The 24053-nt window shown below is 42.0% G+C and overlaps 1 protein-coding gene across 1 annotated transcript in view; it reads left to right on the forward strand.

Annotated features, from left to right (window-relative positions):
- LOC136883389 (fringe glycosyltransferase) overlaps nt 1-24053 on the forward strand; it is a 294226-nt gene that overhangs the window by 135965 nt on the left and 134208 nt on the right. Inside the window, exon 5 of the mRNA XM_067155661.2 lies at nt 224-266. Coding sequence (XP_067011762.2) covers nt 224-266 — 43 coding nt within the window. The remainder of the gene's footprint in view (nt 1-223; nt 267-24053) is intronic.

Below are 24053 nucleotides of genomic sequence, written 5' to 3' on the forward strand. Positions count from 1 at the left end.
TAGAGAGAAAGAAAGACAAGGGAAATAAAATGAGTATGAACTTCAAAATATGCTCCTAGTTGGAATCGTTGTCTTATATTTACAAACATACATATTTAAATCTCCGACGAATGTGTCAAAACTGGAGAATATTATGTTCAAACCAATACCGGTAGCGTAGTAAAGAGTAGGATGGTTTGTAAAGAAGTGTTGTCACTGATGATCTTTGTTTCTTTCTTTGCAGACGGTCGTATGGTGAACACGAAATGCCCGCCATCACACAGCATGTAAGTAAACGTTGCCATGGAATAATTTTCTAAAGTAAATATTCAGTATTCCTGTTTTCTAGGACCCTAATATTTGAAACTTTTCCCTGATGATTTGCACTGGAATTACCTTTGTTTCAAATTGCAACAAGTTTTGTTATTTGATTTTGTCATTATGACGTATGTGCAGTAAAGAATAAAAACTGAGTGGAACAAATGGATAGACGTGCCTTGGAATGATATATGAGAAAAGGATGGTTTAAAGTCACACTCGAAGGTTTTTGGCTAATGTTGAAAGTAATAATGTATGCAATATTTGGAAGACCAGTTATCGTGAGGAAGTTCTGGAGAGGACAGAGCCGAGCAAACTAAGATGGATCTTGTTGTGTATCTCTTTGATATATTTATGAATGAAGATATAGGGAAAAGAGACGAAGTAGTGACAGTGTTTGGTAAAAATGATTGAGATGGAACGTTCATGTAAAGCGAAGAAGCGGGGTAGGTTAACTCTTACAAGGAGGAGAAGGCAGAGGTGAAGGTGGAGAGATATACAGTGGAACCTTGGATTGCGAACATAATTCGTTCCGGCAACATGCTCGTAATTCAAATCGCTCGTATATCAAAGCAAATTTTCCCATAAGAAAGTATTGAAACTCGGATGATTCGTCCACAACACAAAAACATTTATTCGCATAACATTTCTAAAACAAAATATAACGTAAAACAATTAAACTGCACTTTACCTTACAATAGAATCATTGTTGGTGTGAGGGAGACGAGAGATGACATGAGAAGAGTTACTGTGTAGCACGAATTTCACTAACGGAATCACCGCTATCGGTTGGCTCATTGGAAGTGTTTTCTTTTCGTGCAACTTTAACGAGGAACCTGTCCAATGTCTGTTGCTCTTGCCTCTTTTTGAGAATTTCACGAAAATGTGACATTGCATTGTCATTGCACAGATTCATCCACTGTAATCATCTCGTTCTTCCGACCGAATTCCTTTTTAGCCTTCTTTTCGTTCACAGGGCCCATCGTTGCAGAACAGTTATATCACAGATGACAGAAACAGAACACGTACACTCATACGGTGTTGACTATGCGAGCGAGGCACGCCAACTGAAGTCCAGCGCGGGAAATGATTACACACACTTTCCCAGGAAAGAGAGTGGCAGGAGGAGGGGAAAACAAAGACACAGGGGAGGTGGAAACGTACGTACACGTGACGCTCGTATTGCGAAACCTCACTCGCTTATCAAGTTAAAATTTATTTAAAATATTCGCTCGTCTTGCAAAACACTCGTAGACCAAGTTACTCGCAATCCGAGGTTCCACTGTATTTGACAAGGACCTGATGTAAAACGAGTGAAAGAGGACTTAGTGGAGGAAATCATCGAGGCAACCAACCCCTCATACTGGGAAAAGGTGACGACGACGACCAAGGAGAAGGAAGAGAAGAAGAAGAAGAAGAAGAAGAAGAAGAAAAGATAAAAGACTTCTTGTGGCTATCATTAGCTTAATGCAGACTTCGGGGACATCACAACGACTCAGGCCTTGAGTCTAGGGAATTCCTTGAGCTGGCCGGGATTCGAACTGGGGGCTCGAAAGCTCACCAGCCGCCATAGACGCGGTCTGCGTATGCTCTAAGACCCATGCTACATAAATTCCCGGACTTGAGAGAGGAGAACGAAATAAAGCATAACATTTTGTCAGACAACATGAGATTGACGACGCCCCGTTTTCCAGGTAGTGGGAATACTGGTGCACAAAACACGTCGTTGTTTGGTGATTTCTCAGCCCCAAGCCTGACTGGACACCCAACAGTTCCACCATGAACTCTTGTAGAAAGCCTGGGCGTCACTGTGGAAATTAAGACTGGAGGTAGTCTCCTGTTACTTTCCCTATGGAGCCAGAAGGTGCTATTACATAACATTCTGCTATGCCCTGGAAATATACACACCAGACGGCCTATGAGCGACACTTTCTCATTATTAATAATAGTGTACAGACTGCGTCAGGAATGGTTTTACTAACATAGCTCATGCCTCAACAGAAGCAGTAGTTACTTTCATCCTTCAACACTTCGATAACTCTCTCTTACTCCTTATTCTTTATTTTCTAAACAGTCATCTGTACAAGACTTGAATAGTAGAGAAACAGGGTTTCAAACAAAATTTCACATACGCCACTGCTTGTTGTGGTAACTGCTATGATGTCATCACGCAACGTCACAAACCTAACGTTCCTAACATAACTTAACACTAGGTTCATTACTTGCTTTCAGGGGAGAGGTCCTGACCTAACGGTTAGATCAGAATCCCGGGATGGAGCCGAAGCAACATCGGAACACCAAAGATCACGTTACTGACCTGTTTTGATATTTTTAGGGGGAGGTAAGGGGGGGGGGGGGGGGACGAGTGATCCTTCAGTTGTCCTCAAACACTGCGGATCACTGGCCAGTCAGAATTCATCAGTCCAGCAGTCGGATGTCCACTCGAAGGCAGACGGCAATGATTTCGAGTTGTGCATTTCGTTATGGACCATGGTCATCGAGTGGGATCGTGGTGCGATTTAGTACTTTAATTGGCTGTTAGAGCGCAGCATAATGCAGGATCACGGATTGAGTGCGTGGTTTGAATGATTGACTTCTGCGTTAGATTGCAGATCCAGCAAAATATTGTGGTTTGAAGGATTAAATTCTCCATTCGAATGCCGATTGAACGCTATGTGGCGGTTTTGACTAGGTATTTTAATTTTGACAGATGTATCGACCAGACTATAAGCGACTGAGTACTCTGGTACAGCGCAGATCGATGGTAAAACAGTGGTTTGAGCGAGTGTTTGGATTTGATCTCCTCTCCATACTCGAGATCAACTCAACACCTGTATTTTTTCGGCTGGGGTGCCCTCAACTCTAAAATCGCAACCCAGTCGGCCCACACAAGCAGAAATAGGCAGACTCCTAGTTGGTTGTCGCCTCCCCACAAAATCATGTATTATCTCTCCCTCATCACAGGTGTGGAAACCAGCCTATCAGAACATGTCATCAGGACCCAACTACGGAAAGCCGGCCTCCGAGTCTACGATGTCCGCAGACTCCTGGACAGCGCAACTTCTCAACCGACCACGCAAGTCTTAGTCTACCTTAGAAATGACGTTGACGCATCAGTTATGGAAGTCGACGGAGCAAAAATAAACAACAGGATATACACAGTGGTACCAACCCCTGACTATATAATGCAGCAACTGGATGAAAACCCCAACACTCTTCCCACTGTCATGGAAAATCAACCCGCAACCCAGGAACCCCCACCACCTCCCTCCGCCATTTCGTCCATATCAATAACCACTACCACTACTACCATCACTACCTCGGCCATCACTCCTACCCACACCTCTATCATTACTACCACCACTTCTATGCACCCCTCTCCCATAATGTCAATACCCATCACCCCCCTCAGTCCCTCACAACCTAGCACCCAGCAATCCCCTGTCAACAGAGTAGACGCAACCATCACACCTCAGCCAGCCACTCAAGAAGAAGCAACGCCCAACCAAGTAGAACCAACCAGCACAGCTCAGCCAGCCATACAAGAAGAAGCAACAGCCACACCACCAGCACCCCAGCAGCCACCAGCACCGAGTTGTGTCATTCGGGGCATTGACCCTACAATTACCACAAGTGACATCCTCGAACAACTCAAAGCAGCAGGCATCCCAGCCCTCAGAGCATTCAGAATATTCAACAGGAACGGGCCGACATACATGGTCCGCATCCATCTCCCTGCTGAAGAAGATGTACACCACCTCGTCACCACCGGCGTCCGAGTCAACTCTCAGTACCACCGAGTAGAGCAATCCCGCTCCCCACCCCCACCCACCCGTATACCTTCTAACAACTCCCACCGCCGCCCACGCCCACCGCCACCCCCAACCCCTCCACCAGTCATCCATCCACCCATTCCTCAAACCAACTACTTTATACCACCCCTCCCAATACTAGACCTTCTCCGACTATTAGCCACCTCCATCACAAACATCACAACAACCCTCCACTTCCTAACATCCCAAACCTACCTTAATACCACGTCCAACCCGCAACCATACCACCACTTTATGTAAACTTCATTGTAATCTCTATATATGTATTTGTAATCTCATTTGTATTGTAAACCTAACATGTATTGTAACTAAATGTATCATGTATTGTAACTAAATGTATCTTTAGTAAAACTCAATAAAAAGCACAAGAGCAGGTACCGCACCCTTAGCCAGGAGGCCAAACACCCCCACCTCACAAAAACCTAACACCGCCCCTCTCTAACTTCAAACCACTCCAAATCCCCGAACCCCGCCAAATCTCCTGGCCAGAGAGAAGGCGTTACCTTCTAGGTGGCCCGCCCCTCCCCTTCGGGGAGGGGAATGAAAACATCCCCCTTGGTCCTTGGTGTTTGGATTTAGACAGATTGGTGTTTTGACAGATGAACACGTGGAGGCTCTCACGAAAATTTAGTCATGTTCACCATCATGCTCCCTTATTATTGCTACGATCGCAGGTAGAGTGTGATTATATCGAACTCGAAATGTAAATCAGAAAAGAGTTTACTTAGGCCGGCATTTAGCAACGTCAGTTACTTTTGTTATATTGGATTTCCAAACAGGGATGATGTCATTTTCTCGGATAACGCTCACTTCTGTATTCACTACCGAATTTCTCGGTTTAACAAAACTAAGATTTCGTTTCAATCTGAATTTGAAGCGTAATTACTGAAACACGGAAAACAAATTACTATCAAAATGTAGACAAGTTTTTTATTACATTCGGGGTTTGCAAAAAAATTTGCGTAAATTATATCCGCTATTGAGCATAATCGAAGAAGGAAACTCAATATTACTTTCTAAGACAGTGAATTGTTGTTGAATTTGGTGACAGAAAGCATTAAAAACAGAGAGAATAAACATAAGGCAGTATTCCTTAATTCTTCATTAAAGAGTCACCCAGTCGTGTACCGTACAAGGTATTCTTCTTCTTCTTCGTTTTGCCTCATGACTGAGGCGTCGTGACTATCATAATATTCAGCCCTCTAGCCGATGAACCATACTCCGCCATTCTTCCCTATCTAAAGCTTTCAATGTGGTTACTCTGAGAGAACACTGTAGGGGGCCGTTCACCATGTCAATCCATCGCGTTGGTATTCGTCCTCGTTGTCTGGTTCCCTGGACTTTGTCCTCAACAATCAGCTTTTGTAGACTACCATCTCGGCGCATTATATGTTCAAAGTAGCGTACAATCCACTGAGAGATCTTACACGATAGACGAACTTTTATCTGAAGTTGGTTCAGAATTGATGTGTTCGTGCGATGAGCTGTCCAAGGAATCCTTAACATTTTCCTCCAGCACCACATTTCAAAGCTTTCTATCCGTTCACGATCACGTTTGAGGATGGTCCACGTCTCTGCGCCATACAAGAAGACTGAGAAGACTAGAGATTCAACGAGCTTCTTTTTTGTCTTAATGGTGATGTTATCTTTCCAGATCTTCCGCAGACGGATCATTGCTACAAGGTATACTGTAAGCTATAATCGAGAGTTCATATTAGGCCTACCTATGTTTTGGGAATTCCAGGTTATGTTCTATCGTGGATAACACTGACATTGTCGAAGCTATAGATAACCTAAAATATGTCTGAAAATCAGTGTCGTCCAAGTACTCGAAATATGTTGCAGGTTCTTTTATCCACCTAGGACGTTTATTAATTGCATAACTTGGATCGAATTCTTCGTCGCTGTGATTTTATCTTTCGGTTAGCTATTCCAGCCGATTACCAGCTGCCATCTCGGAAGGCTATTATCTAAGATTTCCCATTTTACCGACCAACCAATCTCCGGTAAATTTTAAACTGAGATAATACCCGTTATCCGAGATAATGTTGTTGGTGAATACAAACTTAACTGTTATCTCGGTTTATGTAGCTTTAAACTAGATATACTCGCGTTGGTGAGTTCGGACCATTTTTAGTCGACATATGTCTTGCGGCAAGAGGAAGGAAACGTAACTTTGCGAAAATACTCGTAAATGTGTTAGCTCCAAGCTTTGAAGCCATTTGTAACTTAACAAATATTTGCAGTAAAGCATCTGGTAAGCGATTTTAAATAAATACTGTTTACTGTTTGAAAATGTGTCATTGCGGCTCGGTGCTGCTTTGCAATAACAGTGAATCGGCTGCTGTTAGTGTGGCTGTGGTTTGCTTTGATATTGTAGTGCGTGTTTGTCCATTCAATCCTCCTCCACCAAGTCTGTCACCTTGTGCTCATGATATGTGAATTTGAATTTGTCCGGTTGCAGTCAGTTGCGTCGTGAGTGAGGTGGAAGTCTGACTTGTTGTTAATATTGTGTTGCGAAAATGGCGAGTGTATCAGGAATTAGATGAAGATGTGTGAAAAAGCCAGACTCATTCTCTTACGTGTGTGGGTGTTATATAATGAAGAGACATAGTAGGCCAATAAATGCATTGGTGAAACGTTTATATTATGCGTACTTTCAAGTAAAATAAGGAGACTTGTACAACGCGTGGGCTCCCCGCGTAATATGTAGAACGTGACTTGAAAACCTACGACAGTGGAGCCACGGGAAACATAAGGCCCTTCCATTCGGGATAGGGGTGGTTTGGTGCGAGCCCCAGGACCATACCAGAGACTGTTAGTTTTGCTTGTGTTCAGCAGTTGGATTTAACAAGGGAAACAGGGATAGTTCTATGTACCCAAATTTAAAGTCGGCGAAGAGCCCCATTTCTCATGAACTAAAAATTCCATTACTTTCACTTACTACCAGTTTACTCGATTCTGAAGCCTCGATTCCGACGGTGAGCAAGTTGATATGCATTTTTCAGCAGCCACAGAAGCAGTAAGTCCACAATTGTTTAGCCAGCTGGAATTGATTAATCTTTTACGAGACCTCAATATCACGACCTCCGGTACTCATAACTATAAATTGGTATTATATATAAATTCATTTATTTTGTATTTTCAAAAATATTATTTGAAGTCACAAATTACAATTAACATTCATGTTCTGGTAGAGGTATTAATAGAATAATAATAACGCTACCCAGCATTTTTTTTACAGCAAGTTGTATGGTAGGTGATCATAATTAATTTTGGATCACTGAGCACGGTCTAAGGTTTCTGTCCTCGAAAGGAGAAAGACAACAGCAGATGAATAATTCTCTAAGCTTAGAGAGGAAAATCAAGACCTCCGACAGTACGTCCCGAGGAACAACGTAGAAATTCATGGGTTGCCTCAGCTTGGTGAGGAGAATCCCGTCGCAGTTGTCAAAGCACTCGGTAATGTGTTCGGTGTCGAAGTGGCCGACGGTGATATCGATGCATGTTATCGTCTACCCCAAAAGAAGCAGGAACTCTCTCCTCCTCGCCTAGTAAAATTTTTCAGCCGGACAAAAAAAAAAAAAAGATGAACTGGACACACCAAAGAAGATTAAATCAACATTAAGCTCAACAGATCTAGCAGCTAACCGGGCTGTATACATCAATAAACATCTGACCTTGAGGAATAAATATCTCCACAAGATGGTCAGGGATCTAGGGCATAAGGGACTGCAAAATTTAGGTAAGAAGGACTGAAAACCATCGATCAATGTGAATTAGGAGCATTGATGATATTAGAAAATTGCAGAGTGAAGACACTAGTGTAACGGCACAGCCAAGATATCATACCAACACTCGTCAATGGCAGTACCGGTACCTAAGTGTTATAACAAATATTCCTCCATTTTACCATGAGGCTGCTATGAAATTCAATACGATTCTATAAATAATTTTGTTTTAGAGAACCCCAGTTCATGTACAGTTCCTTCACACCCGGACGTAAACAGCTCTACTGGTCCGTCGAAATCTTACAGTGCGGTTAGGTGCTTGTGCTTAAACAGCAGGAGTATCAGAAACAAACTTGAGGAAATAGAAATTCTGTTGCACATTATAGGTCAGGTAGGTATCTTGGTTTTGACAGAAACCTGGGTAAACAGTGAGGAGGCGAAATACTAGGTATACCAAATGATAGAAGCGTAGGAGGTGGCTTAGGTATTTTCAGTACATTTTGCGCAGTTGGAAAGTAAATGTGAAAATGGATTGTGAACTTGATCATAGGTTGATATAGGTTGAAATTTATAGGGATAAATTCAGTAATAGTAAATATAAAATTACTGAATTAATTTCAGGATATAATCCAAATAGGAATAATGCCACGCCATTTCTAACATCCCTAGAAAATTTTCTAAGTAAAACAACTAATAATGTATGCCTATTTCTGGATGCCAACGGCCGTAGCCGTGTTGAAACACCGGATCCCGTGAGATCTCCGAAGTTAAGCAACATTGGGCGTGGTCAAGATGTGGATGGGTTGCCACGGGCTGTTGGTGGGGTTAAGAGAAAGGAGGAGCGGAAAGGAACTGGCCACCCTACCGTACGTAAACTCCGGCTCAGAACACCTCTGCGGAGGTTCGGACCTGGCTTCGGGCAGAATACACCCTTACCTTATCTTATTTCAGGATGACACGAATATTGATATCTTAACTAGTGACCAACTAGAAAGAAAATGCATGAATCTTCTTTCTTGTTATGATTTCAAGCAACGCAATAATGTACGAGGGCTGATCAACAAAGACTGAGACTGATATTTTCTTATAGCTTCCGTGATAGTTTTCAACCTGTAACATAAATATTTGAAAAGTGCGGGGTTTTATTTATAATATCCGTAGGCGGCAGCACTCTCGTATCGGTAGGTTGGTAGTAATGCTCTTTGTTGTAGACGCTACGTGCATTTCGCATACCAGAGAATGGAGTTGATGCGAGAGGAGTATTACAGCGCAATCAAATTCTGTTTTCGTTTAAAACATATAGCCACTGAAACTTACGAAAAGATGAAGCATCATTTTGATCCTGAAGGAAAACAAGCCAATACAGTACGGAAATCGCCAAAAAAAAAAAGGCAAAAGTTTTTCCATCTGCAGGGAAAGAGATGGTGATCACTTTTTTACTGTAATGTAATGATTTACCAGCATGCAGTTCCCCCTGACATTACTGTTACTACACGTCTGTATTGGCTACACTGAGGAAGCACATTGCAAAGAAACAACAAGAGCTTTCTCGAACTGGCTGGCGACTTCATCATGACAGTGCACGGCCTCAGGTCGCAAATCAAGTCATGCAGTTTCTGTCTCGATTTAACATTACCTGTATACCGTATCCACCTTTTAGCCCTGATCTTGTACCCTATAATTTTTTATTCCTATCACTAAAGGCAAAGCTTAGGGGTATTCGATTTGAGAAGTCTGAAGCCGTCCTCAAGAAAAGTGAGGCGATTCTCAAGGCCCTGACAGCATGTTTTCAAGGACTTGGAGAGACGCTATGAAAATTGCACTGAAGTAGGAACTATATAAAAAAAGCATCTAAATATTGAAGTGGAGTAATAAACATCTGTGAAAAAATCAATCTCAGTCTTTATTGATCAGCCTTCGTATATCCAACACGAGTATGTGATACTAGGCACTCTTATAGATCATGTGTCTATAAATAATTCTGGAATATATTATTACTTACCAAATATCGGTAGCTATATAAATGACCATAATGTATTAATATTTGATATTATTTTGCCAAATTCTATGTCTATATCACAATGTTTGAACTGAAAAGTGTGAAAGCAACCAATACAGATGGAAACGATGATAGACCTGGAAGTAGTAATATCACTGAACATAACACAAAAATCATAAACAACGCTAGTAGTACGATTGACGTAATGTATAATTCCTTTAACGACCAATTACTCCTTAGTACACAAAGAAAGAAAGCACAAAGTCATCTCATACAACCGGAATCTCGCCATGGATATCTTCTGAACTTCTCAGCCTTATTAAGCGACGTGACATTTTACATGCAAAACTTTAAAATCTCACTCTAAAGAATAACATCAGTGTCAATCAGGAATATCACAAGTGTTGAGATAATGTAACAAATTTAAAAAAGAGCTTAAAAACAAATATCACTCTGAAGAATTTAGAATTAATAACCAGAACTCGAAGGAAACATGGAAAATAATCAATGAAATCATACATAACAAAAAACGACAAAAGGCGATAATTGTACGTCTCTAGAAATAGATAACAAGATAATTACAGATAGTCAAGAATTATGTGAATAATTAAATTTATATTTTTCAAATATTACTAAAACACTGGCTTCAGCTATCCTTGCCCAGAGCACTGAAACTCCTGGGGTTCCTAATTACTTGAACTCATTTTACTTATATCCAGCGGATGAAACAGAAGTAAGAGTATATCAAATCTAAAAAACAAGAGTAGCTGTGGCCAGGATGGTATAACTGCCAACTTTCTAAAAGAATTCCAGGATTCTTTAAGCGGAATGCTAACGGAGATCATTAACGAATCCTTGGCATCTGGTACATAACTTAAAATGAGCTAAAAGTAGCTAAAGTAGTTCCTGCCTTCAAGGGTGGAGATGGGAGAAATCCTAGTAACTATAGGCGTATCTGTATTCCCTCCATGATCTCAAAAATATTAGAAACTGTTGTTAAAAAGAGACATCTTACTTTTTAAACAAAAATAATTTATTTTACAATGCACAGTATGGCTTTTGTGAGAACTCTAACACTGAAATAACAACCGTAGATCTCTATATCTGCTTCAAGTGTCAATAGATTGTAATAATTTTGCTGGTGGGTTATTTCTAGATTTAAAGAAGGCGCTCGATACAGTGGACCATGAAAGATTGTTAGCTAAATTAGAGAGAGCAAGCGTTCGTGGTGTTGGTTTGAAATGGTTTGATAATATTTTGGATAAAAAACAGTATGTAGTCCTGGATAAATATAGGAGCTATGCAATTAGGGTAACACATGGTGTTCCACAGGGGTCGGTATTAGGGCCGATACTCTTTCTAGTCCATATCAACGAAACTGCAACTTGCAATTTGAAAGGACGTATCACACTATATGCCGACGACACAAACATGTTCTATACTGTTGCAGTATAGACTAAGTTGTTAAATATATGCAGGAAGACCTCAATACGCTGTGGTTTTGGTTTCAAGCAAATAAATTAACAATGTGCCAAAAACTAATTATATGAAAATGACAAAACAAGGTCAGAATTTAACACAGTAAAATATAGGCTACATGCATAATACTGAAGAAAAACTAGTGAGTACGGTCAAACATCTTGGGTTGGTAACTGACAGGAACTTGAACTGGACAGGCCATGTTGAATATATAACTAAAACGAACACACCTGTTACAGAAATTTTAAAGACTCTTAGTTATCTTGTCCCACAACTTCTTCTAAAACAGATCTACTCCTGTTTAGTTCATAGTCACCTACATTATTTGATTGTTATCTGGACACGCTGTAAAAAGTCTGATTTGAATGAGCTAATGGTAGTACAGAATAGAGCTGTTAGAAATATACTTAATCTTCCCTACTTAACGCCAGCCCCGCAGTGTAGCGGTAGCGTGCCTGCCTCTTACGCGGAGGCCCCGGGTTCGATTCCCGGGAAGGGATTTTTACCTGCATATGGGGGCTGGTTCGAGGTCCACTCAGCCTTCGTGATTACAATTGAGGAGCTATCTGACGGTGAGCCGCGGTCTAGAAAGCCAAGAATAATGGCCGAGAGGATCCGTCGTGCTGACCACACGACACCTCATAATCTGCAGGCCTTTGCGTTGAGCAGCAGTCGCTTGGTAGGCCATGGCTCTTCGGGGCCGTTGCGCCATGGGATTTGGGTTCCCTACTGAACGCCAATCAAATATCTATATCTAAGTGCCAAGATACCACCTCTAAGCATGAATACAGAATTCAGTGCAGCCATACTCATGCACAAAATAAACATAAATCAGTACACCATAACACTACATATACCCTGAATTTTGACAATCATCCACATAGTACTAGGCACGCAAATGACTTTGCCTTATGCACTGTTGCCTCCTATAAATATGGTATAAATAGCTTGATGTTCTCTGCAATCCAAATATTTAAAAACATCCCTGGAGGTAAAAACAGCACCAACATTTGCAAGATTCGAACAAAGAGTCAAGCGTTATTTGTGAGAAAGGTACAGTGCTGTTTAAATCAAAATATCGGATGTCATTTAGGTTATTCTCCCAAACAATCTTGCAAAGTGCCCGGATCTCTTCTTGTACCTCTGCAACTCTTATGTTGTGTAAATATTCTGTAATCTATTTTTGTACCTCTGCAACTCTTATGGTGTGTAAATGTAAATAATCTGTAAAAACAGTCAGAAATATTTCTCTGAAATCCTCATATTGATGATGAACATCGTTCATTATATTGTATGTGTTTATGTGTTCAACCACGTATTAGTAACCTCATATGCACAAACTATAATTTGATATGTAAGTGCCCGCCAGTATGTAATGTCCTGTACAATTCCTGTGTGTGAGCCTGCAGACTCGTTGGAATTAATTGAAATAAATGAATGAATGAATGAATGAATGAATGAATGAATGAACAACCAAGAAATCTCTGAAATAACATTTGAAAATAATATATTTATAAAAGGTATATAAATGTGACACTTTCAAACTGCGTTATATGAAAGTAGTGCATAACACAGTGGAAAATCTCAAGAACAAAAAAAAACTTTCATTTCTAGAGAATTCAACTTGTCAGTCAATGATCCTTAGACTGACTACAGAAACTGAAATTGTGGATTTACAAATCCTTAAAGTACAAAGGTAATATTACAGACAACGAGATCCATGTCTTTTTGAAAAAAGTGTGGCAATCATTTATTATCATTATTTGTCCCTGTGATTAACATGTTTTAAGTAATGGAGTAGTACCAGACAAATATAAAATTGCTAGGACTACACCAATTTTTAAAAGTGGGGATAGAACCGACCCACAAAATTACAGACCAGTGTGTATCGTGTCTTCCTTTACAAAATTACTCGAGTCAGTAGTAAAAAGTGAGATTAATGAATTACCTAAAATCGTCAAGTTTTTCATTAAAAATCAACATGGCTTTCTTCCATATCACAGGGCTGGACTAGCTATATTCGACGTAGTTCCCTCGATAACAATAACATTGCGGCGGGCCTTTTCATTGACCTTGCGAAAGAGTTTGATACAATTATTCATCCGCTCTTCTTGAATAAGTTAACGGAAGCAGGAATATGAGGAACAGCACATAGGTGACTTCAAAGTTACTTAATAGCAAGGAAACAATATGTATGTTTGAATTATTCGATCAAACTAGAATCAACCCTTTATGATATATTTCTCGCCTTTGCTGGCGAGATATAGTGTTTTCAGTGCATTAATTCTTCTGGTATGGACTAGAATAAATTTACTTTCATTGATTTGTCTCAGTAGAAACATGAAAGTGACCGAGGTATGAGCAATGCTAGTAACACTATTCCTTATGCAGCCAGTCCCGGTTATGAATGGTGTGACAATATTGCTCATAGGGTTGGTTGTTGCATGCATTTCAGTAGGCTTGGCAGACTGATATGTAAAAGCAACTCCTGACTCGGTGAGGAAAGCAACGGGAAACTACCTCACTCTTTATTTCCTTAGTATGGCTCTTCGGTGACGTCTAAGCTATCTGTGACAACTGTTGGAGGAGCTGTGGAGGATCAAAGCAGCCTTCGGGCTGAATATCCTACATACATACATACATACATACATACATACATACATACATACATACATACATACATAGCCTACATACATACATACGTACATACATACATACGTACATACATATATGGTATTATGGAGTTATTTGCAGATTTTTTTCCTTTTTTACGAAGATGATACTGAACTACAAATAATGGACAAAGTACCGTACAAGAGATTTAGATACTCCCCTACAATGGGTCGCTGTAAATGATCTTGTTTTAAATAATGTAGTTCTAAAGCTGAATATATATTTTCTACAAGACATCTGATGCAACAACCTCTTTAAACAGAGTAAAAATGAAGACCCAAATTGTGAAAAGAGTTCATTTACAAATCTAGGTCTTATTCTGAACACAACTTTATATTGGAAAGAACAGATGTCTCTTTTAGAATGTAAGACAGCTGTTATAGGACTGTTGAACATGTTACATGACATAGGATTAACTGCACAGCAGCGTAGGAAGAACTTATTACTCGCTTAATCACTCACATCTACTTTACATTAATGTCATTTTGGATTCGTACAATAGAAAAGAAATAAACAAACCTGAAATACTTCAGAAAAGGGCCTTAAGGTTAATTTATAAATATAATTTTTTGAAACGCTTCACTGAGATATGCAGGGACACGAACATCTTACCTGTCGACATTCTCTGAAGCACTATTCATGCACAAATTTAAAAATGGTGTGATCATCTTAAACACAGAAATTAGGTACGGGAAACATTGGCCAGGTATCTTCTTCAATGTATGGAATAAAAAGTACAGCATATTCTGCTGCATCATATAGCAAATTGCCAATTGACGTGTGGAGATTTAGAAAATGTTCACTATTTAGGAAGTCTGTTTTTAGATATTTTTAAAAGAATATATTAAAACGAGCTGATGTACTGGTGCTTCGCTACGGAAATCTCAGAAAGACTCTCTTTGTGGTTATTCCCAACTGAAGTCGACATAGGCCATTACAATGACGTCAGTAGGAATGCCGCGATTAAGAGCAATGTTATCATATAATATCCTCGATCAAATTAAAACCGCATGTTTCCTCACTTTTAAAGAACAGTACTACGCTTCCGATCTAACAGCCCAAAGTTCGAGAGCTGGAATGACCAGGCCGCAGACAGCCGTGAACGCTCCTCTGCCATTATTCTGTTAAGTGTGCACGCTGCTCATTACAATCAGTGCCTCTGAGTGGGGACTGAATAGCTGGAATGCTATGATGAACCAGTGTGTTACGTACAGTAGTATCAGAAAATTTATGAACCAGAGGAATGGCATGATAAAGAAGAAAGTTATCTAACTCCCCAGCTACTTTCCACCAATATTCAGGTAGGCTGTTATATTCGGTACGCAGCAGTAATCCCATTTATCGGAGATGAGTGGCAGCAGAAGACACAAAGCACATCACAACAAACAATGGGCAATGTAATGTTGTTGTTGATCAATTTTATGACATTTCTACATATGGTAGGCCTTCACATTTATAATTCTTCCGATTCTGTGATATTGGGGCATCTTACATAAAGTGAGTCGTCCTCTCTTTCAACACTCCCTCTTGTCTTATTATTCAAGTGATCGTTCCTTCATGGCTTTTTCTCATTTCTATAATCATCTTCGCAAGTTCCTTTGTCAATGTGGACCGATGACCATGCGTTTTTACACCTTAAAACAATCACGACAAAATCCACTGCCAGTTAACAAGATTGAAGAATATTCCCATCTAATCAATGCTCGGCGTTGATATGGATTAAGAAAGACAAGTCGAAATTAATCTAAATTCATGAATTGGGGCGGTAAAATAACACGCAAGGAACCACGTGCCTGTTGTAAGAGGCGACTAAGTGCGACCCCAGATGCTCTGAACTTGGGAGGGTGGGTTGGCAAACATGGGGCCCTAAGCTGAGTCCTGGCATCGCTTCAACTTACTTGTGCCAGAATCCTCACTTTCATCTATCTTATCCGAACTCCCTTGCTCAGCTGTTGTCCTTTCATGACCCCGACACCATTTCGTATGGGAGCCTAGAGTGTGTCTCATTTACACGCCCTTCGTGGTCCTTGTCTTTCTTAGGCAAATCTTCGTAGTGTCGGATCCCTACGATCTCTTCTCTCTGTTAAGTGTTATATTGAGGATGGTTGCCTATTTGTACTTCCTCTTAAAACAATAATCACCATCACTTCCAGTCTTATCTTAGTCGGTACGGTAAAACTGAATAAGACATAAATGAAAGGAAATTGTATTCTCTATAACATTTGTTATGTACTCGTGGTACTTTTCGATAGGACCAATGACATAGGTAATTAAAAATTACATTTTAGACACCCTCCCCTAAACTGCCACTACAGCGAGGGTGAAACAAATTATTTAAAGCGTAGACTATGGTTCCTTATTCCCCGACTTTACATACTTATTTTCATTAAATTCTGTCCGTCCATTTTCTCGTGACTCGGCGCTGATATGGACTTAGCGACAAAAATCGAAATTCATGAATATCTCTGTTGCCATAGCTGGTACGGTAAAAATGTATAAGAAATAAATGATCGGAAATGTAATACCATATAACGTTAATTGTGTAGTATTTATCAATAGGACGACTAATAACTTAAATATTTGAGAATTAAATTGTAGGCCTTCCCGTAAACTACCATTTCACTCAGCGTGAATAAAATTATTTATGGCCAAGATTGTAGCAATTTATTCCCCGACCTTACATACCGATCCTCATTACAAAGGGCACTAGGGAAGTTTTACAATACGCAGAAACGGTGGGCTGGAGACCCCTGTTATGATGATAGATGAAAAGAGGGGTGAAAACCGGTCTAGAAGACAGCAAAGCGCGACCTTCACACCAGTTGTTACTAAGCAGTGGGATTGAAAGCAAGTTAAGATGTCAGTGTTGTCTAAAGATGAATATCACGCAATTATCCGCTACAATTTGGGTCGTGAATTAACTGTTGACCAGTGTCTGGAGGAAATGACTCCTGTGCTGGGGAAAGACTGTCCACATCGGACAATTTTCTGCTGATACAAAGAGTTCCAGAGGGGAAATTTGGGGGTTGAAGACGATCCTCGTTCTGGGCGACCGTCTGAATCAGTGGCTAAGGAAAACATTGAAGCTGTGAGGAAAATGTATTAGCAAGAGAAGCGGTTGACATATCGGCGGGTAGAAGAGACCCTCAACATCCCTGCACCAGCTATTCATTCAATTCTACACGACCATCTCCATGTTAGAAAGGTTTGTTCTCTTTGGGTGCCCCATTCACTTTCAGAGGTACAAAGGGCACATCGAGTGAAATGGTGACGCGAAATGCTAAAACAGTTTGAAAATGGGACTTCGCGTAACGTCAATAGCATCGTTACAGGTGACGAAACTTGGCTTTATTATTACGATGTCCCAACAAAATCCCAGAACAAGGTGTGGCTGTGTGAAGATGAGAGTACTCCTGTGACTGTGCGAAAGTCAACGTCAGTGAAGAAAATGATTTTTGCAGTAATCTTCACTAAACGGGGCATCCTGACTCGGGTTGTCCTAGAAACACAAAGGACAGTTACTGCGAAGTGGTACAGTGAGACTTGTCTGCCTCAGATCATCCAGGCTCTCAAGCAGCTCCGTCCAAGGTCACGGCTCAACACTTGGCTCTTGCATCACGACAATGCTCCAGCACATCGTGCTAATATAACAATGGATTTTCTTGCCAGATCAGGGTTGACTGTGCTTTTTCACCCTCCATACTGTCCTGATCTTGCCCCACGTGACTTCGCACTCTTCCTAGAAGTGAAGATGATGCTGAAAGGGCGGCGTTTTGCATCCGACGAGGAGCCTCTGGCAGCATGGGATCAAGAGGGTGAAAATGTAACCGAAGAAAAGTGGCAGAATTGGTTCAGTGACTGGTTCCGACGTATGGAGAAGTGTATTAAGTGTGGTGGAAATTATTTTGAAGAAAGTCTAAAGCGTTCGCTCACATTGCAAAACTTTCCTAGTGCCCTTTGTAAATTCCCTTCAGTCGTTTTCTTGTGATGCGCGTATGCATACTGTAACTGACACGCACTAAATTACGCGTGTAATGGAGCATGAGAAGTACGCAGGGCGTGTGCGGTCTTAGATCAGGAGAGTGTACAGAGAGGGAATAAACATTGCATATATGGGCCACATAAACGTTATTAATATTAGCAAATGTAAATGGGTTCCCTGTTGCTTTATTAAATCATTGTCAAATTGAACTAGCATCAAAATTTGATGTTTAAAAGCCGATAGAGTTAATTTTTATGATAAATTTCACTAGTGATAAACGTTTGATTTTAGTAAAGTTCATTTTGAAGTTTCAAATACTCAATTCCAAGGAAATAAATGACAAAATATACTAAGTTTCTTAAGAATTAGTCAGTTTGATTGACTATAAAAACAAACAAAGTTCATTCTTGAAGTGCCTACTTCAAAATTATCGAAACTAACCAAAGTTCACTCTTGAAACAATTAATTGGTTGACGTATTGTGAAATTAAAAACAGTTCGAATTCACTGGAAAGTTATTTTATGGAGTGATTAAGTCTCAATTCTACTATAAATGTTCTTCGAAGTCCCCACTCATTAACAAGTTCGTTGGGATGACTTAATGCTATACTGGCTTTATAAAATTGTAAGTTATTTGATGGATTTGAAATTACTTATGAGTTCGAAAGTCATATTGAAAGTCACTATAAGAAAACGTTGCTTGAAAGATTAAAAGTGATTTGTAGACTGGAAAATTAAATGATAAGTCGCAGTTCATACTGTTCTTTAATAACACAGATGTATATCACCTTTTTGAAGTGCTGGCTCAATTTGCCTGTGTCCTTACAGGTCCGTAGCACCATGTCCACCGGCGACCAGCAACACCATTACTGGAACACCATCACCACGCATCCCCCGAAGCTACCACGCCTCCATCGACGGAAGTTCTCATGACGATGCGGGTGGTTGAATTACGCATGCGGCGTCAAAGTTGCACACGCCACTTCGAATGATTTAGCACTGTCTGTTCCGAATTAACAAGTGTAACGTTCGGAATGGTTTCGAAACAAGGTTCCACTTAATTAGGTGATCGAAACTTCACGATACATTGAATGCATTATATTCCGACTGCAAGTTTTAATGCAGTTCGAAAAGTTTAAGCAGAGTCAATGCATTCTACTTCATACATAATGATGATGTGAGATTCAGTCTATATTCCCTTGCGTAAATTTAAGAAAACAGTCTACTGTAAATCTAGCACCAAGAAGTATTAATATTCGATTTCGTAGTCTATGCCCCATTGCGTGAACTAATATGCACGTTGTTGTTTGTCCAACCCTTGTCCCGTTTCCCTACGGGGTCAGGCAGTGAACTAATTTGCACGTAACTTAAATAAGCAAAGTCCTAACTAGTTGGTTACTTGCAGAAATTCTACATGTAAATTTGCCTCCTTAAATTATAAGTTTTATTGACTGTTCTGTAGCACACGGCATAAATTAATAATGTCCAACGTATTGACACTTATGTTTATAAGTAAGCCACACAACATGTTTAAGTGTTCGAATGCTCCACATGAGTCCTTTAGAAAGGACGGGAAACTTTAGAATGTAGAGTTGTACCGCTATCAAAGTTCTCGACCGTACCTCCGGTACTGAGTTCGAAGTTCGGAACTTGGCACTCACGCACTAAGTTAAGTCACACAATTACCGGTACGATCTCGTGCAGCACACCATCACCGGTCGCTGCTGTTGGTCACTGTGTCGTTTGATCTTTTTTCGGTAGGGCACCCGAAGCCCGCTCGCCTCGCGTGACCATCGACTCAGTCTACATGGCCTCCGATATGTTATTCATTTCTAAGAAGAAAGAGATAGCAGGGAAGAGTGGGAAATGGTACTACTGGAGTACCTGCCTGTTTGTACGTTAGTAGCATTAACAGGCAAGGTTTGTGTTAGTAAGGTGGTGTTAAGGCGTGGTATTGAAGGCTCAGGGGAAAACCACATAGGCAGAAAATAGAAAGCGCCTACATGTGAAACCTGACATCTTTTGATATCACATGCAAGAATGTGGGCTGGAAAAGTCCAGAGGTAGTGTTAGTTGAGAATAGGTATCATGCACCAGCCATGAACCGTAGTCTCGTCATTCCAGTCGTTAGGGGATCAGTCCGTCTGGGCACTGCCGTGACTAGCGGGCCTTGCCGGTTGTGAAGCCTCCTTGGGGTCCCTCGTACCCAGTCTCCGATCCCGGAGAATGAGGCCAAGCTCGCCTGGACGGGGGGCTCCTGCATGGGGGTGGGTCATGACGCCGGGCCTCTTTCCTCTCTGCCTGCACCATGGCCCGGTAAACAGGGCAACTGCGGTGGGAGGCCGGGTGGCCCCCAGCGCAGTTGGCGCACACCGGCGCCTCTTTACGTGCTGCGCAGGCCTTGTAGTGGTGATCACCCCCACAACGGATGCACCTCACAAAGAGCCCACACCTCTCCTGCCGGTGGCCCCACCTCAGACAGCGAAAATACTGCAGAACTGTTGAGGGGGACGTTTCAATCTCACCTGACTGCTTGTACCCGCTGAGGTCCTCTTCTGATTGGCTCCTCGGTAGATGATGTCCTGGTAGGCCGGCAATGTTTTCTTCCTTCTCGTCCGGGGGTGTCGTCTTCTTCCCGGGGGTTTCTTCTCGTCAGGGGAAGAGGCCACTTCCTGGCGGCCCTCCTCCCGGCCTGGTGACCCCGGGGTAGCAAGTGTCTCCGCTGCGTCGCCGTCTTCTTCTTCCTCCTGGTTGGTGGGGGTAGCGTCAGTCTGTGCTGACGCCCGACTGCGTTCCCTATCCTGTGGAGCGCAAGTCGATGTCTGCATCTCGACAGACACGATGGGAGGCCGGGCCTGGACAGCAGCCTCAGAACGCCAGGGGGCGTCCTTCTCAGCTGCTGTGCTGCCGTCTACCGTCCCGGGCGCCTTCCTGGATTGCGCCCGGGTGATAGGCCCCTTCTGGTAGGCCTTGGTCTGCGTCCACTTCGTCCACATCACCGCTGGCCAGCTCGGGACCTCGGTCTGCGTCCACCTGGCAAGAGCCGAACTGCTCGGCCTGGGTCGCGTAGTCGCGGCTCCGCGGGACGGCGTGCACCACTTGGGTGGTGGCGTCGTCAGTCTCCGATTGGGTGGCCTGGTCTAGGTCGGTGTTAACCGCCCTATGCTGTAGCTTTCTCGGCGTCTGGGTGATGGCCTCCCTGGTCTCCGTCTCGGCCCTCCTCCTGAGGGCGCAAACGTTCGTCCCTGGCACGCAGTCCCTCCCTGGTAGGCGGATGACCTGGAACAGAGAAGAAAGTTCCTTCTCCGCGTCGCGCATCCGCTCCTGGTCATGGTGCCTAATGATGAGGCCTCCTGGTAGGAAGCTCTCGACGGACATGGTCGTCGAGATGATCCTGCCTCCGTGGCGGGGACGCCGCATTCTGTCCAGGACTAGGCCCCGTTCAGAAGATACAGGGCGCCCCGGCCTGTAGTACACCAGCAGAGCCTCACACTCCGGGTCCGTTTAGCCCTCGGAAAAGAAGAAGAAGAAGACGTTAGGGGGGTCGCACCCGTCCCTGTAGGATTCAGACTCCACCTCGATCTCCGGCGCCTCCTGCTCCAGCTCCGGCTTGGGTGCTGGGGTCTCCGGCTCCGTGCTGATCACCGTCGCTGGTGGCACTCGGCTGAAGAGGTTCCGGACCATGAGCCCGAACTCCCTCGCAACTTCTTCGGCTTCCTCTGTTCCATCTGGCTGCAGTAGTCCTCCTGAGAAGAAAGCCTGAAAGAGAAAGAAAAAGCGAGCACTGATAAGTGCTCAGCTCTGACAAAAGCTCTTTCGGAAGTGTACCAACAACTACAGTTCCCTGGCTAGCACTTAGAAAGTACAGAGCGCCTGGCGAGGAGAAGGACAGCGAAGCGAAAGACACGTACGTGTTCTCGCTAGCACAGTCAAACTCGTCCTCGTGTCGTTTGAGATTTTAGGCTCGCCTTATGTACCAGACCTTGACCCTGAGAGGAAACGTCATTGATATTACCTGATATATTAAAATCTCAATATGTCCTCAAATAATACGGCTATCAACTTGAAACTTGAACACTAGCTATTTCTTATCGCCAGCTATACGGTCTTGTTTTCCATTTGTTAATATTCCATCAGGAAGCGGATATATGAACAAGCTTCCAGATGATTCTCTCTGACGTGTGGTCCACATGTTCCGTGACGTCGTGGTCGTGTCTTAGCGAGCTGCAGCGAGCACTCCAGCAGAAAGCTTTGAATCACTGTCCACAACACGCACACTTTAAACTGATGAAACACGCCGTACAGTCTCCCGAACAGATCACAGGCGGTTCCTCTTTCAATCCATCCATCCATCCATCCATCCATCCATCCATCCATCCATCCGTCCATCCATCCATCCATCCATCCATCCATCCGTCCGTCCGTCCGTCTGCGCCCTTGTCTGATGCCATTGACAAATCCCGCTCAAGGTATTCCTCAGGGTATTCTGCCTTCAGGTAGTGTGGTGCATCATTTGGGATGTCTTATCGAGTGGTCAATAATTTCAGTTTCCTTTTCTTAGTAGCATCAAAGAGGCTGTATCTTTCTTCTATTAGAAGGAGATATGTTTGCATTCCTCTTCCCCTCTGACCAAGCAATTCGCAAAATTTATCTTCTTTCTTCTTCTTTCTTCTTTTCTAGCCTATTTCAATCCACTGCTGGATATAGGCCTCTTCCATGTGCTTCCATCGTCTTCGGTCTTGAGCCACTTGGAACCAGCGTGTTCCAGCCAACAGCTTTATGTCGTCGAGCCATCTCTTCAGGGGTCTTCCAATGCCTCTCTTGTGTCCCCATGGTCTCCAGTGAACAATCCTAGAGGTCCACCTGTTGTAGTCTTATATCCCATAATATATGTTGATTACAACAATTTTGGCAGTACTCTGGATATAATTAACAATTACATTTAACTGTGGCAACGGTAATTACTGGTAATAAATAAATAAATAAATAAATAAATAAATAAATAAATAAATACATATATGATAAGAGTTTTGTCTGTACATTGCTCAGAATTTAAAAATAATATTCTTTCTCTATCGGCCCTGTCCACAATAACGAGGAAATGTACTTCAGACTATTGAACGTATGTCCAGCTGACTTTCCATGTTTTAATATGTTTTAGTTTGCAATACAAGATATTCTGATTTTGTATGTAGGTAAAGAAACCTTAGCCTATATTTCTGTTGCATTTGTAGGATGAGAACGTCTGTGCTTATAGTCGAAACTTAAGATCCTGAATTCCAGTAATTTGGTGTAAAAACTACATCTCAAATATCTCAAGTACGTAGTGTATTCCCGAATCAATCCGCAAACGAATTTTACATCCTAGGATAGGTACAACTTTCCCACTTCCTTCACAAACTTTGTGCCCTGTTCTATATCCCACCCCTTAGACGGACAATATACAGTACTATCTCAATTTTTATCGGAAACAAATATTCATCTTTAACATGAAGCCCCTTATATGTCGACACGGTCTTGTTTGTGTTTAGAATAGAAAGCCACCGTGGTGGGTTACACTGACGTGATGAGGTAGAACTCTGTATATCCCTGTGTCTCTAAGCTATTTCCAGAGTTAGTACTAATAATTGGGAAGAATATACTTATGGAATCGTCTGATCCTCATCCATTCACGAAACTTTCTCTTTATTATATATAAGACTGGTGGATAGACGTAGCGCGTCAGTGAAGTTCGTCAAATCCGAAGAAGAAGGACAAGAAGAAGAAGACCTCTCCATCTTAAATGCTCTTAGTCTGTTCTTCTCAGCGTTTCTAAGAGTCCATATTACCGAGACGTTTGTGGGGACAGACTATACTATGTTTGTATAAATATCTCCTGAGTTGTTAACGGCATGGATTTACATGTCAAATGTCTTAAATGCTTGCCTTTCTTGTGATATTCTTGTTACAATTCCTTTTTGACACCGTACAACTGATGTTATGAGACTATGATTTTTATTTTTTGCTACAAATTTTCACATTCTGATTATCATCACGGGTGCATTTCATAACTTCGGTTTT

Source organism: Anabrus simplex, chromosome 11 (assembly GCF_040414725.1).
Source record: "Anabrus simplex isolate iqAnaSimp1 chromosome 11, ASM4041472v1, whole genome shotgun sequence".
NCBI lineage: Eukaryota > Metazoa > Arthropoda > Insecta > Orthoptera > Tettigoniidae > Anabrus > Anabrus simplex.